The sequence below is a fragment of the Notamacropus eugenii genome, chromosome 4 (genome assembly GCF_028372415.1).
Source record: "Notamacropus eugenii isolate mMacEug1 chromosome 4, mMacEug1.pri_v2, whole genome shotgun sequence".
NCBI lineage: Eukaryota > Metazoa > Chordata > Mammalia > Diprotodontia > Macropodidae > Notamacropus > Notamacropus eugenii.
In genome coordinates, this window is record NC_092875.1 from 107,544,729 (window position 1) to 107,568,988 (window position 24,260).

Consider the following 24,260-nt stretch of genomic DNA (forward strand, 5'->3'; position numbering starts at 1 on the left):
CACTTTCCACCTTGGAAGGTACGTAGTAAAAATATTATTATATTCATTTTACAGATGAGGAAACTCAGCTTCCCTCTGAAATATGAAGCTGCTAGGGTGGACTAACTCAATAGGTATAGAGAAAAGAGTTCCTGACCTGAAGTTAGGAGGAACCTGAGTTTGAATGCTGCATTTGGTAACCATTGGTGCCATGAACATGAAAAAGTCACTTCCCTTGTTTCTGGGACTCTGTTTTCTCATCTGTAAAACAGGGATGATCAGAATATTCGTAGTTCTTGCCTCATAACGTTGTCAGGAGGACTAAATGATCCAAAGTATGTAAAGCAATTTATTTAAATGTCAGTTATTTTCATTAAGAACCTAACGGAAAATCAGTGTAAGTGGGAAGGGTTAGAACCCCAACCTTCTGATACACATAATTCATTCCATTTTCCACTATACCACCCTCTGTTAGCCATGTAAATCATAAGTAACTTATGAAAATAAGGATTTACTTTTCTAACTTCCATTTTTTTTTTACAACAAAATATATTTAATTTGCCCTAAGGAGGGAGAGTCTTTGGCAGAGAATTTAATTTTGCAAATTACCCAGCGGACCAAATACACAGGGAAATAAATAAATTAAGTGTTAAGCCTATGATGAATTTAGGGTTTCTCTTCTTCTCATAAAATGTGATCCTTCTCTATTTCACGGATATCTGTTGGGCGGTGATGATTTATTCATGACCCCTCTGGCCCTCATGAATTTATCTCCAAAGGAAAGCAGTACTTGGAGACTGAAGAGTAATAAACCCCAAGAGGCAAACAAAACACCCAAGGACATAGTTTATTTCTGACTGCTGGTTTCCAGATACCAGGGACAAAACTGGAATTAGAGATTAATTTTTAAACCCTGTCAGACTTAAGTTTGGCTCCGTGGGTAAGACATCAGACATTTGATTTTTACCAACAATGTACAGAGTTTCTACTCTTTAGCATATTTTCCGGTTTAATCAGGCTTACTGGTCTTTTCTCCTCTTTTCTTCTCTCTTGTCTATTTGCCTAGGTTCTCCTGGACTGGAAAGAGAATCAACTGGAACTCTCTCACCCAGATGCATTTTCCCAAGGTATTTTGGGAGGTTGTCATTTTTTCTATAGGAAAGGCAATGCAAATTCCAGCTTTTAGGTCCATTTCATTTATTATTTTTGTTGATCATTCAAAAGAAAAGTTATTTTGAATGATTCATTTATGTTTGGGAAGAGTATATGTCTTATGGGGTTTTCTGGACCATTCTCTTTTAGATGGTCCCAAGTCAGGCTATAGAGTGGGGATGAATGGTAGTGGAGGTTTTTAACTTGGTCCATTATGTGTCTCTGAGGTTGTGAGCTTCTTGATACTGGAGGTATTTGGGGCATCCAAGAAGTACAATGGATACAAAGCACTAGACTTGGAGTCAGGAGAACCTGAGTTCAGACCTGGCTTCAGGCACTTAACTATGTGACCCTGGGCAAATCACTTAACCTCTGTCTGCCTCAGTTTTCTCATCTGCAACATGGAGATAATAATAGCACTTATGTTCTAGGGTTGTTGTGAGTTTCAAATGAGATAACAATTGCAAAATGCTTTGCACAGTGCCTCCTACATATTAAGCACTACGTAAATGTTTGTCATTTTTACTCATGTTATTATTAAAGTATTCAAGCAAAGATCAGATGACCAATAGTCAGATAGGTTTTATAATAGATTCATATGCTGAATTTGGAGTCCAAATCCTTATTCTGTGTTCAGTTTACTTGTTTGTAAAATGGGGATAGTTGTATGACATACTTCATCAAGATGTCATAGTGAAAGTGTTTGGTAAATTTTAAGTCACTGTAGAAATGAGAGCTAATTTTATGGCCTCTGAACTCCTTCTGTCTCTAAGATTTTTCATACCCTTTTGTGCTTCGTAAGCTCCTTGATGTTGTTTTGTTGTACTTCAGTCATGTCTGATGCTTCATGGCCCCATTTGGGGTTTTCTTGGCAAAGATACTAGAGTGGTTTGCTATTTCCTTCTACAGTTCATTTTACAGATGAAAAACTGAGGGTGAAGTGACTTGCCCAGGGTCACACAGCTAGTAAGTGTCTGAGACCAGAATTGAATTTGTCAGGAAGACACCAAACTCAGCGCTCTATCCACTGCACCACCTAGCTGTCCCCTCACTGACAGTAGAAATTGTTTTTTATTTTGTCTTTGTATAGCCAGCACCTAACACAGTGTCTTATATAGTACGGGGCTTACTAAATGTTTATCAAGTTCAAATATCCTTTGGGTACCTGCACTGTCACATGTTAGTCACAACTTGAATAGGAACTCACATTCATATGACACATTATGTTGAAAAGATTCAATATCCTCCAAACAACCCTATGAGGTAATTTTAAGCCCAAATTGAATAGGGGCTCACATTTTAGAACATTTCAAAGTTCTAAAAAGTGGTCCCTTACAACATCCCTGTGAAGTGTTGTTGTTCAGTAATTTCAGTCATGTCCTACTCTCTGTGATGCCATTTGGAGTTTTCTTGGCAAAGATACTAGCATGGTTTGCCACTTCCTTCTCCAGTTTATTTTCTGGACGAGGAACTGAGGCAAACAGAGTTAAGTGACTTGCCCAGCGTCACATAGTTACTAAGTATCTGAGGCCAGATTTGAATTTAAGTTTTCTTGACTCCAGGCCTGGCACTCTGTCTGCCTAGTTCTTTTGGACAGATGATGACACACGGCTTCAGAAAAGTTAAATGATATATTTAAGGTTAGAGATAGAAAGGGGCAGAGTCTCAGTCAACCAATAAGCATTTATTGAATATCTATTATGCAGCAGTGTGCTGAGCACTGGGTATACAAAAAGAGGCAAAAGACAGCTCTCTATGCTGTCCTCAGGGACCTTACCATCATAGACTCAGAGCCTTGTGCTTCTGTGACTTAGCTCTGTTGTGTCCTAGTGGAAGGGGGAGAAGGGAAGATCAGAAATCCCCATGGAGTGGCCAGATTCAAAGCAAGAGGAAATACCCATGTGATAGGGTGCTGAAGTTGAAGATATTTAGGGTGCAGTAGTATTTGTTTTTTGGGTTTTTTTTTTTTATAAGCTCCTTGGAAGGAAGTTGATGAAAAGCAAAATTCCTTGGATGGTTACAGCACATACAAGGCTGGAGTCTAGAGATTTGGGAGCTGGATATGTGTCTCTTGGGGATACGGTCCCCAATTGTTGGTTATTCTAGGGAATTAACTTAAAACAACAAAACACAATTATTGTAACTCAGAAACTGGAAGTTCTTACTGTCAAAAAAAGGAAAGAGAAGTCTAAAAGCAGTAGAAAGAAAAGACACTGGGGAGAGGCTGACCTTGAAATTTTGTAAGACATCAGGGCTGGAGATGGAGTACCCCTAACATGGCACATGGAGTAGATAAGGGTGATGGATGTCAGACATAGGTTGAATCTGATACTTCTGATACTTCCTAGCTATGTAGACAAGTCAATTCATCTCTCTGAGTCTCACTTTCCTCAACTATAAAATGAAGATTTTAAAAAAAATCTTGTATCTCCTACTTGTTACAGTGTATTTATGAGTCTTGAATGAGGCAACATATGTAAAGCAAACTATAAGCACAATAAGAATGTAAACTGTTACTGTAACTGACAAGGTACAAAAGAGGATTTATGCTACTTTTTAAGCTTTAATAGATTCAATAACTGAAAAGTCCATAAAGACTTTAGGAAGACCCTGCATAGGACTCTTAAGATTTATAAAACACTTCCCTTACAACAACAATTAGTAGTGCAAGTATTATTAACCCTTTTTAAAAGTAGTACCGGTAGAATGGACTTGAACCCTAGACTCTTCTCTCTAAGCCTAGTGCTTAGAGTGAATCTACCCCACCCACTATCACGTAGACCTCTATATCTTACCCACTAGAATACAGATTATTACACCTACTGGGCACATGGAGCATATTTAACAAGTCAAGAAAGTAACATTATGTCCAGGAACTGACACCAGGTCCTCATCTCCTCTCAACTGGACTATTGCAATAGCTGGCTGACCAGTGCCCCTGCCTCATGCCTCTGCCTACTGCAGTCTGTCCTCCAGTCAGCTGTTAGACTAGTCAGTCATCTTCAGTGGCTCTGTATCACCCCCAGGTTCCAATGTAAAATCCTTTGTTTGGCTATCTAGTCCCTTTCTAACTTTCTAATTTTCTTACACTTTATAATCTACTGTGTACCCTGGGAACCAGTAACAATGGTTATTGTTGCTCCATCTCCCAACTCCAGGAATTTTCTCTATCTGTCCCCGATGCCTACAATCCTTCCCTTCTCATTTCCACCTCCTGGCTTCCTTTAATTCTCAACTAAAATTTTACCTTCTACAAGAGACTTTTTCCTGACTTCCCACTTAAATCTAGTTCTTTCTCTCTTTTGATTATCTCCAATTTACCATATACATATATGTGTGTGTATGCATATGTACGTGTGTATACACACACAGACACACACACACACACACACACCCTTTGTACATGATTGTTTGCATGCTGTGTGCCCCATTAGGCTGTAAAGTCCTTGAAAGCAGGAACTGTCTTTGGCCTTTCTTTTTATCTCTCTAGTACTAGGCACATCATAGGTACTTAAAAGATGTTAGTTGACTGACTGACCATTATATAACTGGACAGACTAACACTCAGGACGAAGAACCCAGAAGATCTGGGCTTTAGTACCCCCGTCCTGTTGACGTGTCCAGTGACAATTCCTTGACCCTCTTTAAGACTAAGTTTATTTATTCATAAAAAAGGAAATAACAATACCTGCCCACCACACAAATAAGATTGTTTATTTGCAATGACACCTGCCCCACTGCTAGCACTTATAGAGTCATGGATAGACCATAAGGGAAACTCAGAAAGCAACTAGTCTAACTCCCTTATTTTACATGTGAGGAGGAAAGAGTCCCAGAGAAGTTCAGTGACTTGCCCAAGTCACAAGATCTTAAACATCAGAGGTCTTCTGACTCCGGAGTCACTGCCATGAGGATACAATGAGAGGGTAGACACGGAGTTGAGAGGTATGGCTTCAAGGCATAGTGCTGTACATTACTAACTATGCACCAATGGTCAAGTCACTTGATCTCTAAGACTTGGTTTGGTCATGTGTAAAATGGACCACTTTTCTATTAGAACTTGAGGTCAATCAATTTTCATTGCATATATGGTATGGGGGAGGTGTTTTGGACTTGGGGTCAGAAGACTTGTCTTATATGCTTGGCTCTAACATTTATTAGTTGTAATGTTTGGGGCAAATCACTTAGTTCCCTCTTCTATAAAATAGAATAAATAATTCTTATACTGTCAATTTTACAAGATTGTTATAAGGATCATAGGAGATTGTGTATACAAAAAGTGTTTTGGAACAGGAAAACAACACTAGTTCAAGCTGTTATCATTATAAGAGGCAGTATTAAATGGCTAATAGAGTCCTGGGACCATGAAATTTGAAGGCTTGGGTTTATACAATGCCACTGACACTGATAAGCCATGTGACTATGAAATCCTCTAGCCCAAGGATAGGACAGCCTTGAGGCCACATGTGGCCTTCTAGGTCCTTGGATGTGACCTTTTGATTGAATCCAAGTTTTACACAACATTCTTTTATTAAAGTGATTTGTTCTGTGAATTTTGGATTCAATCAAAGGGTTGCACTTGAGGCCACATGTGGCCTTGAGACCATAGGTTCCCCACCCCTGCTCTAACCTCTCTGAGACTCAATTTTTTCCTCTGTAAAATGGAAATAGTGGAATAGAAAATATAGTGCCATGAAAAAGGACCCTAACTGCAGAAAGGGATGGGTTGCCCAAGTGTCCTTGGCACTATCTCTGTCTGGGAACTGTAGCAGTAGGAAACTGCTGATCACAGCAGAGCTTCCCCAGAGTTTACCTTGGGGGTAGGAAATGATGAGAAATAACTCGTCAGAACAGGCTAGGGGTCCCAGAGTTCCCCAGAGATTGACAAATGGCAAATGAGATCCTGGGTGTGTAGGTTAGAGATTCTAAAGGTTTTCTTTGCCCTTCCTCTCCAGCTATGCTTATACTTTTCTGGATGCGGACACCCCACCAGAATGCTGTTCCATAAATCCCCTGACAGGTTCCCATTTTATTTGCCGCCGAAGCCCCCGGCTCCTCACCAATGGTTATTACATTTTGACAGAGGACAGCTTTCTCTCTGATGAAGATGGCAACATCACTCTGAGTCCCACTCAGACAAGCGTTGTATACAAAGAGAATCTGGTCAGGTAAGTCAACGGTGTTCATTCTCTATAGCATCTCCACAAGGCCATGACAATCACAGAACATGTTTCCAGGGCTTCAATATTTACAGTGTGCATTCCTTCCAAACAAAAAAATCAATCTCATTTTTCAGATGAAAAAATAAATCTCAGAGAAGTTGAGTGAATTGTACCAAGTCACACATCTAGCTAGAGAGGAAATATGGTGCAAGGTAGAGAAAGCTGATCTTGTATCTAGGAAGAACTGTTACATGCTGACTTGGCTAAGTCTTTTGTGCCCTAGGTCAGTGGTCTTCCATGTGAGGGGGAGTGTGGGGAATGTGGCCTGATCCTCCAGGAGTATGTGATCAACCAATGGGAGGGCAGTAATATGTGTTATATCCCACCCTCCTCCTTCCTCAGCCAGCTCTAGTCTTGTTTCCAAAACAATTATACATCTTAAACACTCTCCCACTCTAACCCCTCCCACCTCTGACCTTACTTTGTGGTGTAGGGTGGGTTCTCCCAGCAGTTATAACCTACCCTAACACAGATATCCACAGCACATTCATAGGAAAATTCACCCATCATCCCATGACTATAGCTGATATAACACAGTGGTGGGCTCTGAATTCTGGGACACTGGCTGCTGAGTAAGCCCCTGAAACATTATTTTCATTTTTCAGTAGCAGAGGATGAATAGGCAAGAATAAGATATAACCATATTAACTCCACCCATCCCCGATGACACCCCCTCTGTGGAGGGTACCACAATTTGCCCCATTCCTCAGGTTCACAACCATGCTGTTATCATGACTCTTCAATGTCCCTTACCCCATACATCAATCATTTGCCAAATCTTGATGTTTTTACCTCTCTAACATCACTCACATCCAGTCCTTTCACTCCACTTACCAAACCACCGTGCTAGGTTAGTCATTCATTACCTCTCCCTGGACTATTATAATAGTTTCCATCTCGGTCTTCCTCTTCCAAGTTTCTCTGCATGTCAGCATATTCCTTACTCAGATGCCAAAGTGAATTTCCTAAAGTTTAGGTCTGACCATGTCACCCTCACTCAATAGTCTGCAATGGCTCTCTATTGATTCTAAGATCAAATAATGATTTCATCCTTATTTCATCCTTTGTATAGTTTAGTGTAATACATAGATATAATTTAAAAATAAGTAAACGTAAACATTTTGAGGGGGGTTGCTTGAAAATTGTTTTTACTGATAGAAGTTTGTCATCAAAAAAAGTTGCTCTAAGAACGTAAGTTTCAGAGAAGGTGTCAACCTGAATGGGTGGAAGAAGTTTCCTTGTCTGGGAATTCCATATAGAAATAAAATTCCAGGTATAATACCTATGCCCACTTTTATATAGTATCAGACTTGGAATTTGAGCTGATGTCTTTCCTGACTCCAACACGCCAATATCCCTGTGAGTCGTATTATTTAGATAATGCTTGCAACGGTGATGCTCTTTCTCTCTTTTAAGTATCTGGTAACTATTTAAAGTATTTTTCTTTTTTCACATATGGTTTGCAAAGAACTAGAAAGAGGAACATGGTGAATGTTTGGAGGCAGGTGACAGAGAGAATCATCTTTCTGTAAAATAAGATACATGACAGTATCCACGTGGTCAGTGAGGCAGGGTACCTAAGTTGTAAGGGCAGCCAGTTGGCAGCTGCTGGCTATAGCCTGAAGAGCGTACTAACCTCCAGTCTACACTGAGGCTGCTCACGGTCAGCATATGACAGTGGTGAGAAGTAGGGGTTTACTCTAGCTGTCTGAGATCAACTACCATGATACTACTTGTGCAGAGGTCTACAGTGATAGAGGAAGAAGAGAGCTACAGTTAAGACCATGTCATAGCAAAAGCCACACTTGTGCAGGGCTGAGGATGCTGAGGTATTTGTCACTACTTATGGATGAGTCCTCTCTGTTACATGTGTTCCAGGGGACTCGTGTACCTGGCCAAGATGGCATGACACTGAACATACTAGAGCGATGAGTGGTGATGAATTGTGTCGCAAGATCAGCATCAGCCAAGTCTTTGACAATGCTTTCTGAGTCTTTCCCTTTTCCCTAGGGTATTTCATGGTCAAAATTCAAAGGGATATGATAAAAGCTAAGAGTATGTGAAAGGTTATTGGATGATAAACAGGTCAATAAGTTCTTTGTTACTGGAGGTAACAATCAGAGAGCAAATTTGTCCATCATGCAAGGTATTAGGCTAGATGACCTCTGGTTTTTGTTTTTTTTTTTAATGATAATAGTAGCTGGCAGCTAGGTGGCACAATGGATAGTGTTGGACTTGGAGTCAGGAAGATCTGAGTTCAAATCATGCCTCAGACATTTGTTAGCTGTGTGACCTTGGGTAAGTCACTTAACCTCTCTTTACCTCAATTTCTTCTTCTATAAAATGGATTTAAGGAGAGCATTCACATTCCATGGCTATGGAATAAAATGAGATAATACATATAAAGTGGGCAACTAGGTGGCACGGTGGATAGAGTGTCAGGCCTAGAGTCATCTTCTTGAGCTCAAATATGGCCTCAAACCCTTATTAGCTGCATAACCATGGGTAACTTACTTAACTTTCTTTGCCTTAGTTTCCTCATTTGTAAAATAAGCCAGAGAAGGAAATGGCAAACCACTCTAGTATCTTTGCCATGACAAGCCCAAATGGGGTCACAAAGAATTGGAAATGACTAAACAACAATGATATATTTATAAAGTGCTTTGCAAACCTATAAATGTTGGCTATCATCATTATTTATGTAAAGTTTGCAACAAGTTTTATATACATTTGCAGCAGCAAGCACCCTGAAGCTCATTTAAGCCATATTTATCAAGCATAAGTCACAACTACCATTCCTCTCCCCGCTCATTTTACAGATGAAGCAACTGATGTTCAATGACTACTAGTTCTCCCCTTTGTGTTAGAGGCAGGATTTGAGTCTAACATTTCCTGGCTCCAAAGCCAGACATCTCTTCCATATATCATCCTGCCTCTCTAATAACCAGTCAAATAATCAGTCAATCAGTTCAGTCTAAAATTCTAGGGAGCTGAAATCTGAGTCTCTTTATGCCAAGGATTGCTAGATGTTACAGTACTGAAGGCAACATGGTATTATGGGAAGAACCCTTGGCTACGAGTCAGGAGACCTCAGCTCTAGATCTGATTCTTCTACTACCTATTTTTTTGCCCTGGGCAATCAATCAATCAAGAAACCAATATACATTTATTAAGCACCTACTATATGCCAAGCACTGTGCTAAACCCTGGGTTTACAAAAAGAGGTAAAAGATAATCTCTGCCTTGAAGGAGCTTGCAATCACTTTACTTCCTATGTCTCAGTTTCTTTACTGAGAAAAATTTAGAAGTTGTACCAAATGATTGCTAAGGTTATTTAAGTTCTAAACATGAAGAATGGGTTATGAAAGAAGGCTGGACAATTGCTATCTATTATAATCTTTCTAAACAGCATTAGCTCTCATGTATCTTGTTTCATTAAATGGAGGAATTCAACTGAAACTTGAAAGAAGGAGAAATATTACTTTAAGCCCTGAAAAGTAAAAATACAAAGCCTCTTACCTCAGAAAGTATGCTATGTTGAAAATATGAAGAGATTCAGGAAGGGTTTAGATTAATTACTGAATCATAGAATCTTAGTACCAGAAAGAACCTTAGAGATTTAATATAACCTTCTTACAGAGGAGAGATCTGTAAAAAAGGAGTTAAAGCTGTTTTAGGGTCCATTTAAATTCAAATTCAAAATCAACAAATCTACAGTTTGTGAGTCTCTGAACCAGCTGCTGGGAATTTTTTTTTAAATTTTAATTTTTATTATTTAGGTCTTTACCTGTTATTTCACTGATGCAGGTTCTTTCCACTGAGGAAATTCCTTCTACCAATTCAGTCCAATAACTATTCTGAAATTCATAGTTTTAGAGAGCTAGAGGTTAAGTTAGGTGTTAACTGAGATGTTAAGGTATATGCCCAAGGTCACAGAGCCAGTGCATGTCATAAGTGAACTTGAACCCAGGTTTTTCTGACTCCATAGTGAACTCTATCCACTAATTCTCCAGCACTGAGGATAAGTATTCTCTTCCCTCAAAAAGCTTACTGTGGGAAATATAACACAACTTTGAAAAGGGAGAAACCATTCATAATTGGGTAGGGAAAGCCCAGTGAATAAGTGGTACCTTAAATGAGCCTCAAGGAGTGATAAGGATTCTGAGATCAGGGATGAGATAGAAATGCATTGAAGGCATGAAGAATGACTCCTGGGAATGTGTGGAAGTAGAAGGTGGACTATTCAGTTGCTAGTCATGTTTGGACTAAAATAGAAGAGTATCTGATGGGGAGTAATATGAAATATAATTGGAAAGGCAAGTTGGAGCTAGACTGCAGAAAGGGTAAGGGATTAAGTGCTAGGCTGGGGTGTTTTAATTTTATCCTCTAGTAATGGGAGTTATTGAAGGCTTTAGAAGGGAGTAATGTGCTCAGATCAGTAGCATAGGAAGATTGCTTTGGCAGCTATGTAGAGTTTGGATCAGAGAACGGAGAGATTCAAGGGATACAGTCAACTTCTGATGCTATTGCAGTAGCTTAAGTGACAAGTGATATGAAAATGAACTAGGGTGAGTCTATGTGAGTGGCAGAGAAGTAGCAAAATGCAAGAGATCTTATGCATATAGAATTAATAAGCCTTGAGTGCGAATTGGGTTGTAGCAGCAAGGACCCTTGCAGGAGGGCCTGCTATGTAGATTCTTAGCTCTGCTTTTCTAAAAGAAAAACATCTTTTGAGGGGTCAACAATCGCTTTAATCAAGCACATATATCATTCACTTAGTTCAGGAGAAAACGTCAGTAACCTGAACTTCAGAGAAAATATAAACAGAGAAGTAAAGGCCAACAGACAGGACTTCCAAATGTCTGACCATAAGCAATACATACCTCACAGATCAACAGACAGATCCAACTGCCTGACCATTACATACATACATGGTTTACAGGGAGAGAAGCAACAACATATGGGTTTTCAAAGCTGGGAGGGCTCCTTAGTGGCTACCCAAAGTCTTGTCTGACCAAACAAACACTTCCTAAAAGTAAGCCCCAAAACAAAACCTTACCTAAGAGAATATATACACTTTTCAGAGCCAGAGGGCATTACAACCCTTGTGAACCTGTGCCTCATTAGAAATTAACAAAAGGTATAGGCCTTCCTATAAAACAAATCTCCCCTAATCAAGCTTCCTTTAATGGGCAGGCCCATTAATGGGTGGGGAAGATCTTTAACTCTCATTAACATAATTACCATTACATGGGTAGAAAGGGGAGCATAATTCTGAGTTTATGAATCAGGGTAACTGGTAGCATTGTGATTTTTGTTGTGTTTGTCCTTTGTTTTCAAAGAGGACCATGACATCAGAGAAATGATGACATGACTTGCACTTGTTTTGAGTGAGGGAGGGCTGTGCAAGGTCACCAGTCTCACTTCTCCTCCAGAGCCACCTGAATCCAGTGACCAGATATTCATCAGGATGACTGGAGATGGCGCAGGATGCAATGGGAGACCTTGGCCTTTTCGGCTAAGGTCTTCTCCGGTACTCACTTAAAGTGAGGAAATGCCTATTCGGTGAACATGCCTTTTTAAAAAGTAGTCAGGGGATGGCCCCTTTAATAGAAAAGAGAAAATAAAAAGATAAATCATTCTAGGAGGGGCAGGAGTCTCAGGGTTGTTGTTTGGGAGAGAAACTCTTGCTATTGACGTTCACTCTACTCTTAACAGCAATAGGGAAGTTTGGAGGATGGGTGGATTATTTTGGATGGGGGAAGGGGAGATGAGTTCTATTTTGGATATCTTAAGTATGAAATGCCTGTGGAAACAACCAGGGAGAGATACCTGGCTAACAATATGTGACCAGATTTCAGCAGAGAGATTAGGGCTGGATATTGTTGTTGATGTTACTGAGTTGTTTCAGTTCTAACTCTTTGTGAACCCCCCTTTTTTTCTGCAAAGATACTACAGTAGTTTGAATTTCCTTCTCTAGTTCATTTTACAGATGAGGAAACTGAGGCAAATTGAGTTAAGTGACTTTCGCAGGGTCACACAACTAGTAAGTGTCAGAGGCCATATTTGAACTCCAGAAGATAAGTCTTCCTGACTTCAGGACTGGCACTCTATGCACTGTGTCAGCTGGCTGCCTCAACAGGGCTGAATATTAAGATATAGAAATCAGTACTTTATTTTCTAGCCAAGCAGAGAAACAGACACCAAGGTCAACATTGGTTTAGTTAATAAATATTTATTAAGTATCTACTATGTGCTAGGCACCATGCATGAGGAAAAAAGGAACCAGAGAAGGTATTCAACTAGGAGGTGATGGAAATGTCAGAGAAGGCTCAAAGTGATGCAATCAGATGAGAAACGAGGACATCTTCTGAGCTGATCTCCCTCCTTAAATGGAAGAAACTGAGGCAAATAGAGTTACGTGACTTGCCCAGGGTCACACAGATAGTAAGTGTCTGAAATAGTGATTTAGACCATTTTTTTCATGACAATAGGTAGCTTTGATTACTTTGTCTGAAGATTGCCTAGTTATAGCTTTTGACAATTTATCAATTGAGGAATGGCTCTTATTTCTATAGATTTGACTCAGTTTTTCCATGTTTGAGAAATGATGTCTTTATCAGAGAAACTCACTGTGAAAAAGTAGAGTTTGGATGCTTAGCAGTTTACTTTGAGAAAGGACCTCAGTACTTTCTCCTGGTACCTTATCCTGCCAGGTGATCTTCAGAATCTTCCTAAGAATTTAAATGGAAGCAATTCAGTTTCCTGGCATGGCACTGGAATACCATCCAGGTTTCACAGGGATATAATAATGATGTCAACCACTATGTCTTTTAGACCTTCAGTTTGGTAGGCAGCCTAATACCTATTCTCTCTCACACTTTTTTTCAGAGCCTCCCAAACATTGACCAAGCCCTAACAATGTGTATGTCAACCTCATCCTCTATATGTACATCCCTGGAAAGTATACTGCGAAGATAAGTGAACTTATCCACAGCATTCAAAATTTCTCCATTCTGATGGAGAACCTCAGTTTTTTGTTAATGTTAATTGTCAGGGCAAAATTAGAACAAGCAACAGAGAATCCATTCATATTCTTTTGCATCTCAGCATCAGAGGCTGCATTGAGTGCACAATCATCTCCAAATAAAAAGTTGTGCACCAACTCCCTCTCCACTTTAGTATTGGCTTAAAGTCTTTTCAAGTAACGTGAAAGAAACATGCAGATTTTTACAATTTTTTAAACAGCAGATAATATTTTTCCATGGCGATTGACTGAAAGTTGTAGAAAATACTAAAGTTCACTATTGTTTTTTAATTTAAACACTTTTATACTATCTCTTGCTTTCCAAATACTTGAACATATTACTCCTTGCTCCCCTACCCAGCAAGCCATCCCTTATATTAAAGAACAACAAATAAAAAGAAAAAAAATTACGCAAAACAAACCAACACATCAATGGAGTCTGACTGTTTGTGCAATATCCTTTATACATTTCCTCACTTCTGGAAAGGAAGGGAGGTGCATTTCTTTTATCTCTTCTGTGGCAAAGCTTAGTCATTACATCTAACTCACTGTGTTGTTTATTGATTATAAAAAAAATATAAAGGGATGAGGAAAGGTTTCATGTTGAAGGTGAAATTTGTCCAACAATCTTTTGATTATCAGTATTAAATGAGTTATAAAACAATGAGAAATGTCTTTGACAATAGTCTTCTTACTTGTCACAGAAGATGTCTTTTACATAGGGTCTAAGAGAAGAGAAATTCCTTATAGATGATTAGTTAATCAGTTCATCTTTGAACCTTTCCGCTGTGACTGAGCTAACTTGTTTGGTGATTAAGAGTAAATTCACCTAGTCCACTGTATCCAGCAGTCTTAGATAAGACCATGCTTCCTATCTCATCCAGGCTTCCACCTGGGCCATTTTGTCATCTGCCTGGGCCTTGCCATTTTTGCTATCATGGGGCCAAAGCTGTCTTGGTTGGTGATCGAGTATTAACTTACTCAACTCACTATATATTCAACTAACTCCAGACCAGCCTTTTGTCTCATACCATCCCACTTTGTTCATCGTCATCCTAGGCTGTCCATATGCCCCCTCTCTTCTTTTCTCTGCCATCTCCCCACCCCTCACATTTTGTTCCTCTTAAGCTAGGCACAATAATCAAATTCATATTACCATTCTTTCTTGAAAGAATGTGTCAGTTATGGATTAATTTACCATCCCCATGACTCCTTAGAACAAAAAGTCTTTACCTAACAACTATTGTTCAGTTGTTTTAGTCATATTTGACTCCTCATGACCCTAATTGGGTTTTTTTGGCAAAGATACTGGATTGATTTGCCAATTCAGTCTCCAGCTCATTTTATAAATGAGAAACTGAGGCAAAGAGGGTTGAATGACTTCTAAAACTTCTAGGAGTCTGAGGACAGATTTCAACTCATGATGATGAGTCTTCCTGATTCCCAGTGTTCTATCCATTGTGCCCTGACTACTACCCTGCCTCTCCCACCCTCCCCAATATGTGCTGTCTCCACCAGTTCAAGCTCTTTGAGGACAGAGACTGCTTCACATTTTGCTTTTGCCTTTTCAGTGCTTGTTATAGCATCTCACACTTAGTGTATGATTAACAAATGCTTTTTCATTGATTGATTCACTCAAACTTTAAGTTCTTCATATACTTCTTTTGGTAAATGCCATTGTTACTCATTGCATAAAGCTCCAGATACTTCAGGCCCTCTTCAGTAAGATCTATGACCATTTAGAAGAAACTGGTTCAACAACCTATGTAGGGCAAATCAAGCGTATTGAGAAAACTTCTGTTATATGAAATTCAGTTCAAATCAACAAGCATTTATGTGTGTCTGCTGTGTGCAAGGTTCTGTGCTAAGTGCTGGGGATATAAAGATGAAAATTAAACTTTCTCCTCCATCAAGAAGCTTACAGTTTAGAGAGAGAAATGAGGTTCTATACACATAGAAAAAAATACAAAATATGTTAAAAAGTAATTTAATTGTACTTTAGATACATTTAAGTGTGCATATGTATATATACATATATATAAATAGGAATATATATATATAGGAATAATATGGACATACAATCAGTTGACAAGCATTTAGTAGGTATCTACTATGTACTAAGGATTATTAATCTCTGAGGATACCCTCAGGAGGCTTATATTCTAACGGGTAAATAAATGTATTCATATAAGATACATACAAAGTAAGTGAAAAGTAATCTTCCAAGAGAAGATTGATACATTATACATTTGCGCAGGGGCACCCTTTGATTGTCTTTCTCTCTATCCCCTTTTAAACATGCTTGCTTGCCATTTGCGATGATTACCTTGAAGCTGGAGAGGACAATTATTGGGGGGGCAAGCTTCCAACCACATAGGACTCATTTTTGGGTTGTCCCCTAATTGGCTGCTGAGCTAGAACTCCATAGATATACTAAAGTCATAATTTGCCCTTGGTCGATCCTAGCTGGCTTCCTTATGACTTCAAAATGTAAGCAAGTGTCCCTGGAGAGGCAGTGGCTGACAACTGGAGAGAGCAAGCCAAAGGGCTTAGTCACCCCTTTTCTAGCTCAATAGCCAATTAAGAGATTCAATGCAATGATGAATCATACATGGCAAGAAGCTGGTCTCTACACTTCCATGTGGTCACCAAAAATGACCTGAACATCCTCCAAAAGGGAGGTAAGGGGAAGAGCACCCAGTATACCTACAGATAATACAAAGCAAATGGGGGGATGGGGCACAGACCATGGAATTAGTTTATTAATGCCTGTCTCAGGACAGACACTGAATATACACAATGAGTTGAGCTTAAAATTGAGAAGGATGAAAAAAATAGGCTTGATTGTTTTTTGGAAACTGTTTTTTTGGAAACTCAAGCTGTTGTTTGTCACAAAAATCCATCTTTTAACACTGGTGATTTTCCAGTGATATAATATGGCTACAAATCATGGAATATTACAATCTCTGAAAAACTAAAATTGTGGATGACCCCAAGAAAAAATGAGACATATGGTGATGATGGTGAGGTGGGTTGTAAGCAGATTGCAACATATGAATAATTACATGAATGAAAAGCATTTATTAAGCACTTGCTATGTGCCAAGCACTGTGCCAGGCACTGGGAATAAAAATGCAAAAGCAAGACAGCCTCTGCCCTCAAGGAGCATACATTCTAATGGGGAAGACAACAGATATAGGGCAACAAAGCTCATGAAAGAAAATGAAGGTTTAGTAAGTCACAAAGATGGTAAGTAGAACAGAAAGACAATCCATTGATATACCCTTTCCAGAAATAATGTTATTTAATTATGATTCCAAGTAAGAGGTGGGAGGGGGGGGATTTGAATTTCAGTATAATGGATATTATTATTTAGGAAAAGAATGATTGGAGGGAAAAAAAAGTAAGATGGTTCCATGATAATAGATGGTAAAAAAAAATGGAAAAGGTCAGAAAATCCAGAAGAAAGACTATAGTTAATTTATTGAATTCTCGAAGAAGGATTTATGGTAGAACATGGCCAAGAATCACATAGGATAAGAAGACATGAATTGGTTGCCATATAAACCACTGGAGGAAGTAGACGTATAAGATTGTGAGTGTTTGAAGAGCTGAAACCACAGAGAATTAAAGTCTTCCAGCTGTCTTACCAACACTTGCTGTTGGTCACTGTAAGGATTCCAATAAATACTTTAGATGCTCTAGCATAATCCATCTTTATGACTGTGAAGTAAGAACTCCATATTTATATTCTGGGTGGTGGTCTTTCATCTGTGTTGATGGATAGAAAAGTAATAGTAATAACACTTGATATTTGTAATAACACCTTCACAACCATCATTTTATTTGATTCCTAGAAAACTATGAATTAGAAGGGACCTAAAGGTCATCAAGTTTAGTCCTCTACCCAGTGGGTGAATTTTTGTTGTCCAGTCATTTTTTAGTCATGTCTGACTCTTTCTGACCCCATTTGGGATTTTCTTAGCAAAGATACTGAAGTGGTTTTCCATTACCATCTCTAGATCATTTTATAGATAAAGAACTGCGGCAAACACAGTTAAGTGACTTGCCCAGGGTCTCACAATTAGTAAGTTTCTAAGGCCAAATTTGAATTCACAAAAATGAGTCTTCGCTAGGCCAGCACTCTATTCATTGCACCGTCTGCTTTCTGATAACAACTGTGGCAAGAAATTATCTCACTCTTACTCAAAGATGATGATCCTGTGTGGTCAAAAGATCTTACAAATATTGGATCCCTTTGATAGATGGAGAAACTGAGGGTCAGAGAGTTTAAAGTCACAGAATTATAAGGCACCTCAGAGACAATCTAATCCAAACTGTACATGACTAGAGAGCCACTCTACTACACCCCTGACCTGGTCATTCAGTCTTCTTTTGATAAGACTTCAGATAGGACAAAACCCAGTACTTCCAGAGGCAGCCCAGTCTGCTTTTAGATAGGTCAAATAGTCAGGAAGTTTTCCCTTACATTCGGTCAAAATTGGCTTCTCTACAATTTCCACCCATTGTTCCTAGTTCTGGCCTCTGAGGCCAAGCAGAATAAATAGAATTTCTCTTCTACATGACAGTCTTTCAAATTCTTGAAGTGACTAATTCAAGGTAACTCAGTGAGTAAGTACAGGGACTGTGACTCTAACCTGGTTCTAATATTGCTAGTCTAGTACTCTTTCCCCATAAAGCTCTACTCCTATAGGGCAGATGTGAAACCTTTTTCCATTAACTATTTCTAAAGTTCTCTTATCTGTACTAAACGGAACTATGTGATACTACCTACCCCATCTCCAGGTATTTCCACTGGCTAGAATTTCCCTTGCCTAGAATTTTCTCCTTCTTAATCTTCATCTCCCTGACTCCCTTCAAGCTCCAAGTAAAATGCAGTCTCCTACAAAACCCCTTCTCTATCCTCCTTTATGCTGCTGCCTTTCTTCTGTGATTATCTCCGGCTTAGCCTGTCTATATATTGTTTGTATCATAGTTGTTTTCATGTTTATTCCCAACTAGATGGTAAGCTCCTTGAGATCAGAGACTGCGTTTCTGTCTTTCTTGTAGCCCTAGTGCTTATTGACTGACTAATAGAATGTATTTAGGTAACACTGGCTTTGGAACAAGAGGAAAGAGCTACTAATCAGTCAACAAACATTTATCAAACATTTGTTAAGTGTCAGACACTGTGCTAAGTCCTGGGAATATAAAGAAAGACAAAAACACAGTCTCTGATCTCAGGAAACTCACATTATAATGGGGGAGAAAACTTGCAAACCTACCAGATAGATAGATGATAGATAGATAGATAGATAGATAGATAGATAGATAGATAGATAGGAAGGAAGGAAGGAAGGAAGGAAGAAAGAAAGAAAGAAAGAAAGAAAGAAAGAAAGAAAGAAAGAAAGAAAGAAAGAAAGAAAGAAAGAAAAAAAGAAAGAAAGAAAAAAAGAAAGGAAGAAAGGAAGAAAGGAAGGAAGGAAGGAAGAAAGAAAGAAAAAAAGAAAGAAAGAAAAAAGAAAGAAAGAAAGGAAGAGAGAAAGAAAGAAAGAAAGAAAGAAAGGAAGGAAGGAAGGAAGGAAGGAAGGAAGAAAGAAAGAAAGAAAGAAAGAAAGAAAGAAAGAAAGAAAGAAAGAAAGAAAGAAAGAAAGAAAGAAAGAAAGAAAGAAGGAGAGGAGGGAAGGAAGGAAGGAAGGAAGGAAGGAAGGAAGGAAGGAAGAAAGAAAGAAAGAAAGAAAGAAAGAAAGAAAGAAAGAAAGAAAGGAAAGAAGAAAGGAAGAAAGGAAGAAGAAAAAAAGGAAGAAAGGAAGGAAGAAAGATGAGTGGATAAGGTGGTGGAAAGCAATCTCAGAGGAAAGGCACTGGCAGTCAGGAAGAAGGTGGTTGGTGTGGAGGGAGAGGAATAATCAGGAAAGTCTTTTTACAGAAGATGAGATTTGAGATGAGTATTAAAGAGAAAAGGAAAACCTGTTAGGCAGAGGTGAGGAGGAAGAACATTCCAAACATGGTGGACAGCCAGAGAGAATATCTGGAGCTGAGAGATGGAAGGTCTTGCTCATGGTACAACCAGGAGGCCAATGACACTGGATCAATGTCTCATAGATTACAAAGAGGGGAGCAAAGTGTAAGAAAATGAGACGGATAGGGAAGGCCAGGTAATGAAGGGTTTTACATGCCAAACAGGATTTTATATTTTATTCTGGAGGTTAAAGGGAGCCATGCTTTATAGAACAGAATGTCATGGTCAGACCTGCACTTTACAAAAGTAGTCTTGACAACCAAATGGAGAATGGATTGGAGTGGGGAATGATTTAAAGCAGAGAGGCCAATAAGAAGTCTATTTTAATGGTCTAGGGGTGAGTTAGAGAGACTCAGATAGATCATGTTGTCTTCCATTTGTTTTCAGAATATTCAGGAAAAAAAAGAAAATTCGCCGTTCTCTCTCTGAGCTATTCAATCTCAGTGCCTCTAGCCCTTGGCTTCATCAAGGTGTTTTTAGTGAAATGGACTCTTCCCCAGGAGAAGATGTATGGATTGAAGGAGCAAGTAACCTTGAGGATGTTTATCAGTTATACAAGGATGGTAATCAAGGTACACACTCTCTCTCTCTCTCTCTCTCTCTCTCATCTGCCATCTCTTCTTATTTTCCCTTCTTCATACAAACATGCCTTATTATTTCAGCTTAAAAATAAATTCTATCTTGACTCATGTCAATCCCTCAAGTTATCATCATATATCTCTCTTCCTATGCATAGCCAAAATCCTTGAATAAAGTCATTTAAACTTGTCTTCATTTCCACATCTTCCACTCATTTCTCAACTTATATCAGCAAGGCTTCTGGTCCCCAGTCCCACTACTCTATTGAAACTTATCCCTAAAGTCATCAGTAATCTCTTCAAGACTAAATTTGATCTACCATTCTCACTCCTCATGCTTCTTGACCTCTCCATATCTTCTAATACTGTTGGTCACTTTTCCTCTTGCATACTCTTTCCTCCTGATGCTGCTTTTTCCAGGTTCTCCTTTTGCTTGTCAGATCTCTTTTGAGTCTTTTTTTGCTGGATCATCAACCATGCCCCATCCCCATCAGAGATGATACGAGCAAGGCTCTGTCCTTCACCCTATTCTCTTTTGTATATCATCTTTTTGTAAGCTTATAGGTTCCCTTAGAGTTAATAATCATTTCTATGTATATGAATCACAGATCTATATACCTCTAATCTCTCTTCTCAGCTCCAGGATCATATCAACATCTTCCTCTACTTTGATGTTCTATCTCATACTTAAAATATTCAAAATGGAACTCCCGATATTCCTCACTAAATATGTCTAACACATAAACTTCTCCTATTTCCGTGAAAGGAAAAATCCCTATAGTACCCAGGTTTGTCTCCTTGGGATTATCCTTGGATCTTCACTTTCCTTTACCTCCATAGCACATCAGTTGTCACCTCTATTGAGTCTACCTCTATAACACCTTTTATATCTGTACCCTTCTCTCCTCTTCTATGGTCATCTTCCAAATTCTGGTTCTAATCACCTCTTGCCTAAACTACTATACTAACCTCCCAACTGATCTCCCTATTTTTACTCTCCTCTCCAGCCCATCCCTTCATACAACAGTTGAAATACTCTTTCTAAAGCTAAGGTGTGACCATTTCACTCACTTCTTTGGTAGCTTGCTATTTATTATAAAGTACAGCCTGTTTGATATTAAAAGTATTTCTTGATTTAAATCCATCTCTAGCTTTATTTTCTAGTCTTATTTATCATTATTCCCCTTCTCACACCCTACATTTCAATAGAAATTATTTACTTGCTCTTCCCTAAAGTCAGTGTTCTATCTCCCAACTTTATATAGTTGTCCATCATTCCCAGAATGTAGTCCCTCTTTACTACTGCCTAGTAGAATTCTTAATCTTCAAGGCTCAACATAACCAAATCCTATGGAAAGCCTTCTTTGACATTTATTAGCTGTGTGATCCTGGACAAGTTGCTTATCCTCTTTCAGCCTTAGTTTCCTAATTTGTAAAATGGGAATGAGAAGATAATCTACCCTTACAAGGTTGTTACAAGAATCAAATGAGATAACAAACATATATGAATATATGTGTATGTATGCATTATGTAAAGCACTTTGCAAACCTTAAATTTCCGTATAAACATTATCTACTATTACTATTATTCAAAGTAGAGACTATTTTTTTCCCTATACATATGTTTAAAAACTGAAAAATTCATTTAACTCAACTTTCTCAAATTTTAATACACATATTTTTCTCTTACACACAACATAATAACATTAATAATGTCTGGAAACTTGATATTTTATATACCTCCTAGGAGTTTGTGTGGTGTGATAATAATAGCTACCATTTATACAGAGCCTTTAGGTTTGCAAAGCTCTTTACAAATACTATCTTATTTGATCTTCACAACAGCCCTAAGAAGCAGGTGCTTTTATTATTCCCACTTTTCAGATGAGGAAACTAAAGCAGGTAGAGGTTAAGTGACTTGCCTGGGATCAAAAGTATCTGGGGCTGGATTTTTAAGTCAGATTTCTTTTCTCCAGGTCCAACATCCTATCCACTGCTCCACCTACCTGCTTGATACAGTTAATAAGAGCCATGGACCTGAATTTGTGTTTTAGCTCTGTCACCAGTAACTGCATAGAAATCACCTTAGAGGTCATTTGTCCTAACTTTCCATTCCATGGAGAATACTTTACTGAAAAATGACATAATGTCCCTTACAGCTAGTCATTTAGTCTCTGCTTAACTATTTCCAGGGTCAGGGAATTCATTGACTCATTATTTCCAACTGTTCATTAGAAAGTTCTTGTATATGTTGAACCAAAATCTACCTATTCATAACTTATCTAATAATTCTAGTCTGAATAACCAGGACCCTATAGCACAATCCCATATCTTCTATACAAGAGCCCTTTAGACATACAAAGATTGCTTTTATGTCTCTCCTTAGCTTTTTCTCTTGCCTTCGTTTAGTATGTCTAAACAATTTGAGAGCAATTTATCTTTGGTAATGAAGGACATACAAAAAGTTCCTTATTATACTTCTCATGACTTTGGATGCCTCTTAAGTAAGACATCCTACTGCAGTTCTCAGAAATCAGCCATTAGTTAACAAGGGCACAAAGCACGTCAAGGTCTCTTATCACAGATGTGAATTTTAATCAAATTTTTCCTAACGTTATTTTCCAGCTCTATGAAAGACCACATCTTCCACCAGCATTTCCACCCCCATTATATCTATATACACACATATGCATACATGTGTATACATATGCATATATATGCTAGCTCGAGGCCTCAAAATAAACAACCAGAATAAAATGCATTTGTTTATCTTTTCCCTATGCTGCAGATGCAATCAAAAATTATTTCCTGACGATTTTTCCCCTGCTTCAATTTTCCTACTCTGATGGTTGGTGTTATTTTTTCTCCTCCAGTTTGGTAATATCCTCAGTTAACCCCCTTCCCAGTTGCACGGAAAAATCACTTTGCCTTGTTAGTTTCAATTCATTCTTCATTCTTTGTGTTTTCCATTCCCTCATCCTTTTTAATGCAGAGATGCAGGAAGGAGAGAGAGAGACAGAGACAGAGACAGAGACAGACAGAGAGACAGAGAGAGACAGAGAGAGGCAGAGAGAGATAGAGACAGAGACAGAGAGACAGAGACAGAGATAGAGAGAGATGGGTGAACTTGTCAGGGAAGGAGAGAGGCTGGATTTGTACATTGGCTACTGAACAGGAAACCTTCATTTTGTTTGTGACTATGACACTAAAGTGAATGTCACCATAGGTATTTCACATTATTTTAATACTGGTGCCTCAATTTCCTCACCTTTAAAATGGGTTAAGATATATTTCTCATTAGACCTTCAGCTCCTTTCACTACTGCAGATAAATATACAAGTGTAACTGAGAAAAATAAGATGTCCTTAATTTTACTAAAGTATCTCCTATGGATTTCAAGCAGACTGTAGGTTTGTTCCTATAAATCAAAATATCATATATCGTATGATATCAAATATTATAAAATTATAGAATTTAAGAGTTGGAAGTTTCCCCAGTGACCATCTAGTCCAACTCATATATATATATATATATATATATATATATATATATATATATATATATATATATATATATTTTAAAATTTTCCACCATAACATACCCCACAACTGACTGTCTAACCTCTATTTGAAGATATCTGAGGAGGGGGGAACCTATCACCTCTTGAGGAAGCTCATTCTTCAAAAATAGAATGGACAGATGAATGCAAAAGAATGACATAATCCAGTAAGAATAGTGCTAGGAAGGCTTAAAGCCTAGAGTGAGCTAGGGCTTGTAGGAGATGCTAAGAAAGAACATTTTTTAAAAAAAGAAAACTATGTTAGATGCAAGAAGTAAAAATGAAGTGATAGATCTTTTGGCTACTTTACCATGGGATAATAGTAATGGATGAAAGAGAAGGCAGGGAATGACTCATTTCCTTCCGTTCTCTCTATCAGTGATAATAATTTTCAGAATGAAAGAGAATAAAAATGGTTAATAGAAAACTAAAACCCAAAATAATGGAGATGGTAAGAAAGCACCTAGCTATATACTTTATAAGTTCAAGTTACCTGTTTCAGAGAATTCCATCCCAGGGTACTGAAACAACTTGAAGAGATAATGACTGAACCACAACTGAATCATGCTGGTGACTTTTAAGAATGGAAGAGGCAGCAAAGAAAAAGAATAGACGAATGCCCATTAAAAAAAAGGAGTGAAGGGGGTAAATAAAAGAAACCTGTTAGTGAGTTTATGGGTAACATTATAAAATAGCTTATTAGAAGAATGGCTTGTAAACA

At 38.4% G+C, this 24,260-nt stretch overlaps 1 protein-coding gene across 1 annotated transcript in view; it reads left to right on the top strand.

Annotated features, from left to right (window-relative positions):
• Nucleotides 1–24,260, top strand: part of TMEM71 (transmembrane protein 71) — a 60,295-nt gene that overhangs the window by 7,438 nt on the left and 28,597 nt on the right. Inside the window, exons 4-6 of the mRNA XM_072603044.1 lie at nt 1,046–1,106; nt 6,087–6,299; nt 19,790–19,974. Of these exons, the coding sequence (XP_072459145.1) occupies nt 1,046–1,106; nt 6,087–6,299; nt 19,790–19,974 (459 nt within the window). The remainder of the gene's footprint in view (nt 1–1,045; nt 1,107–6,086; nt 6,300–19,789; nt 19,975–24,260) is intronic.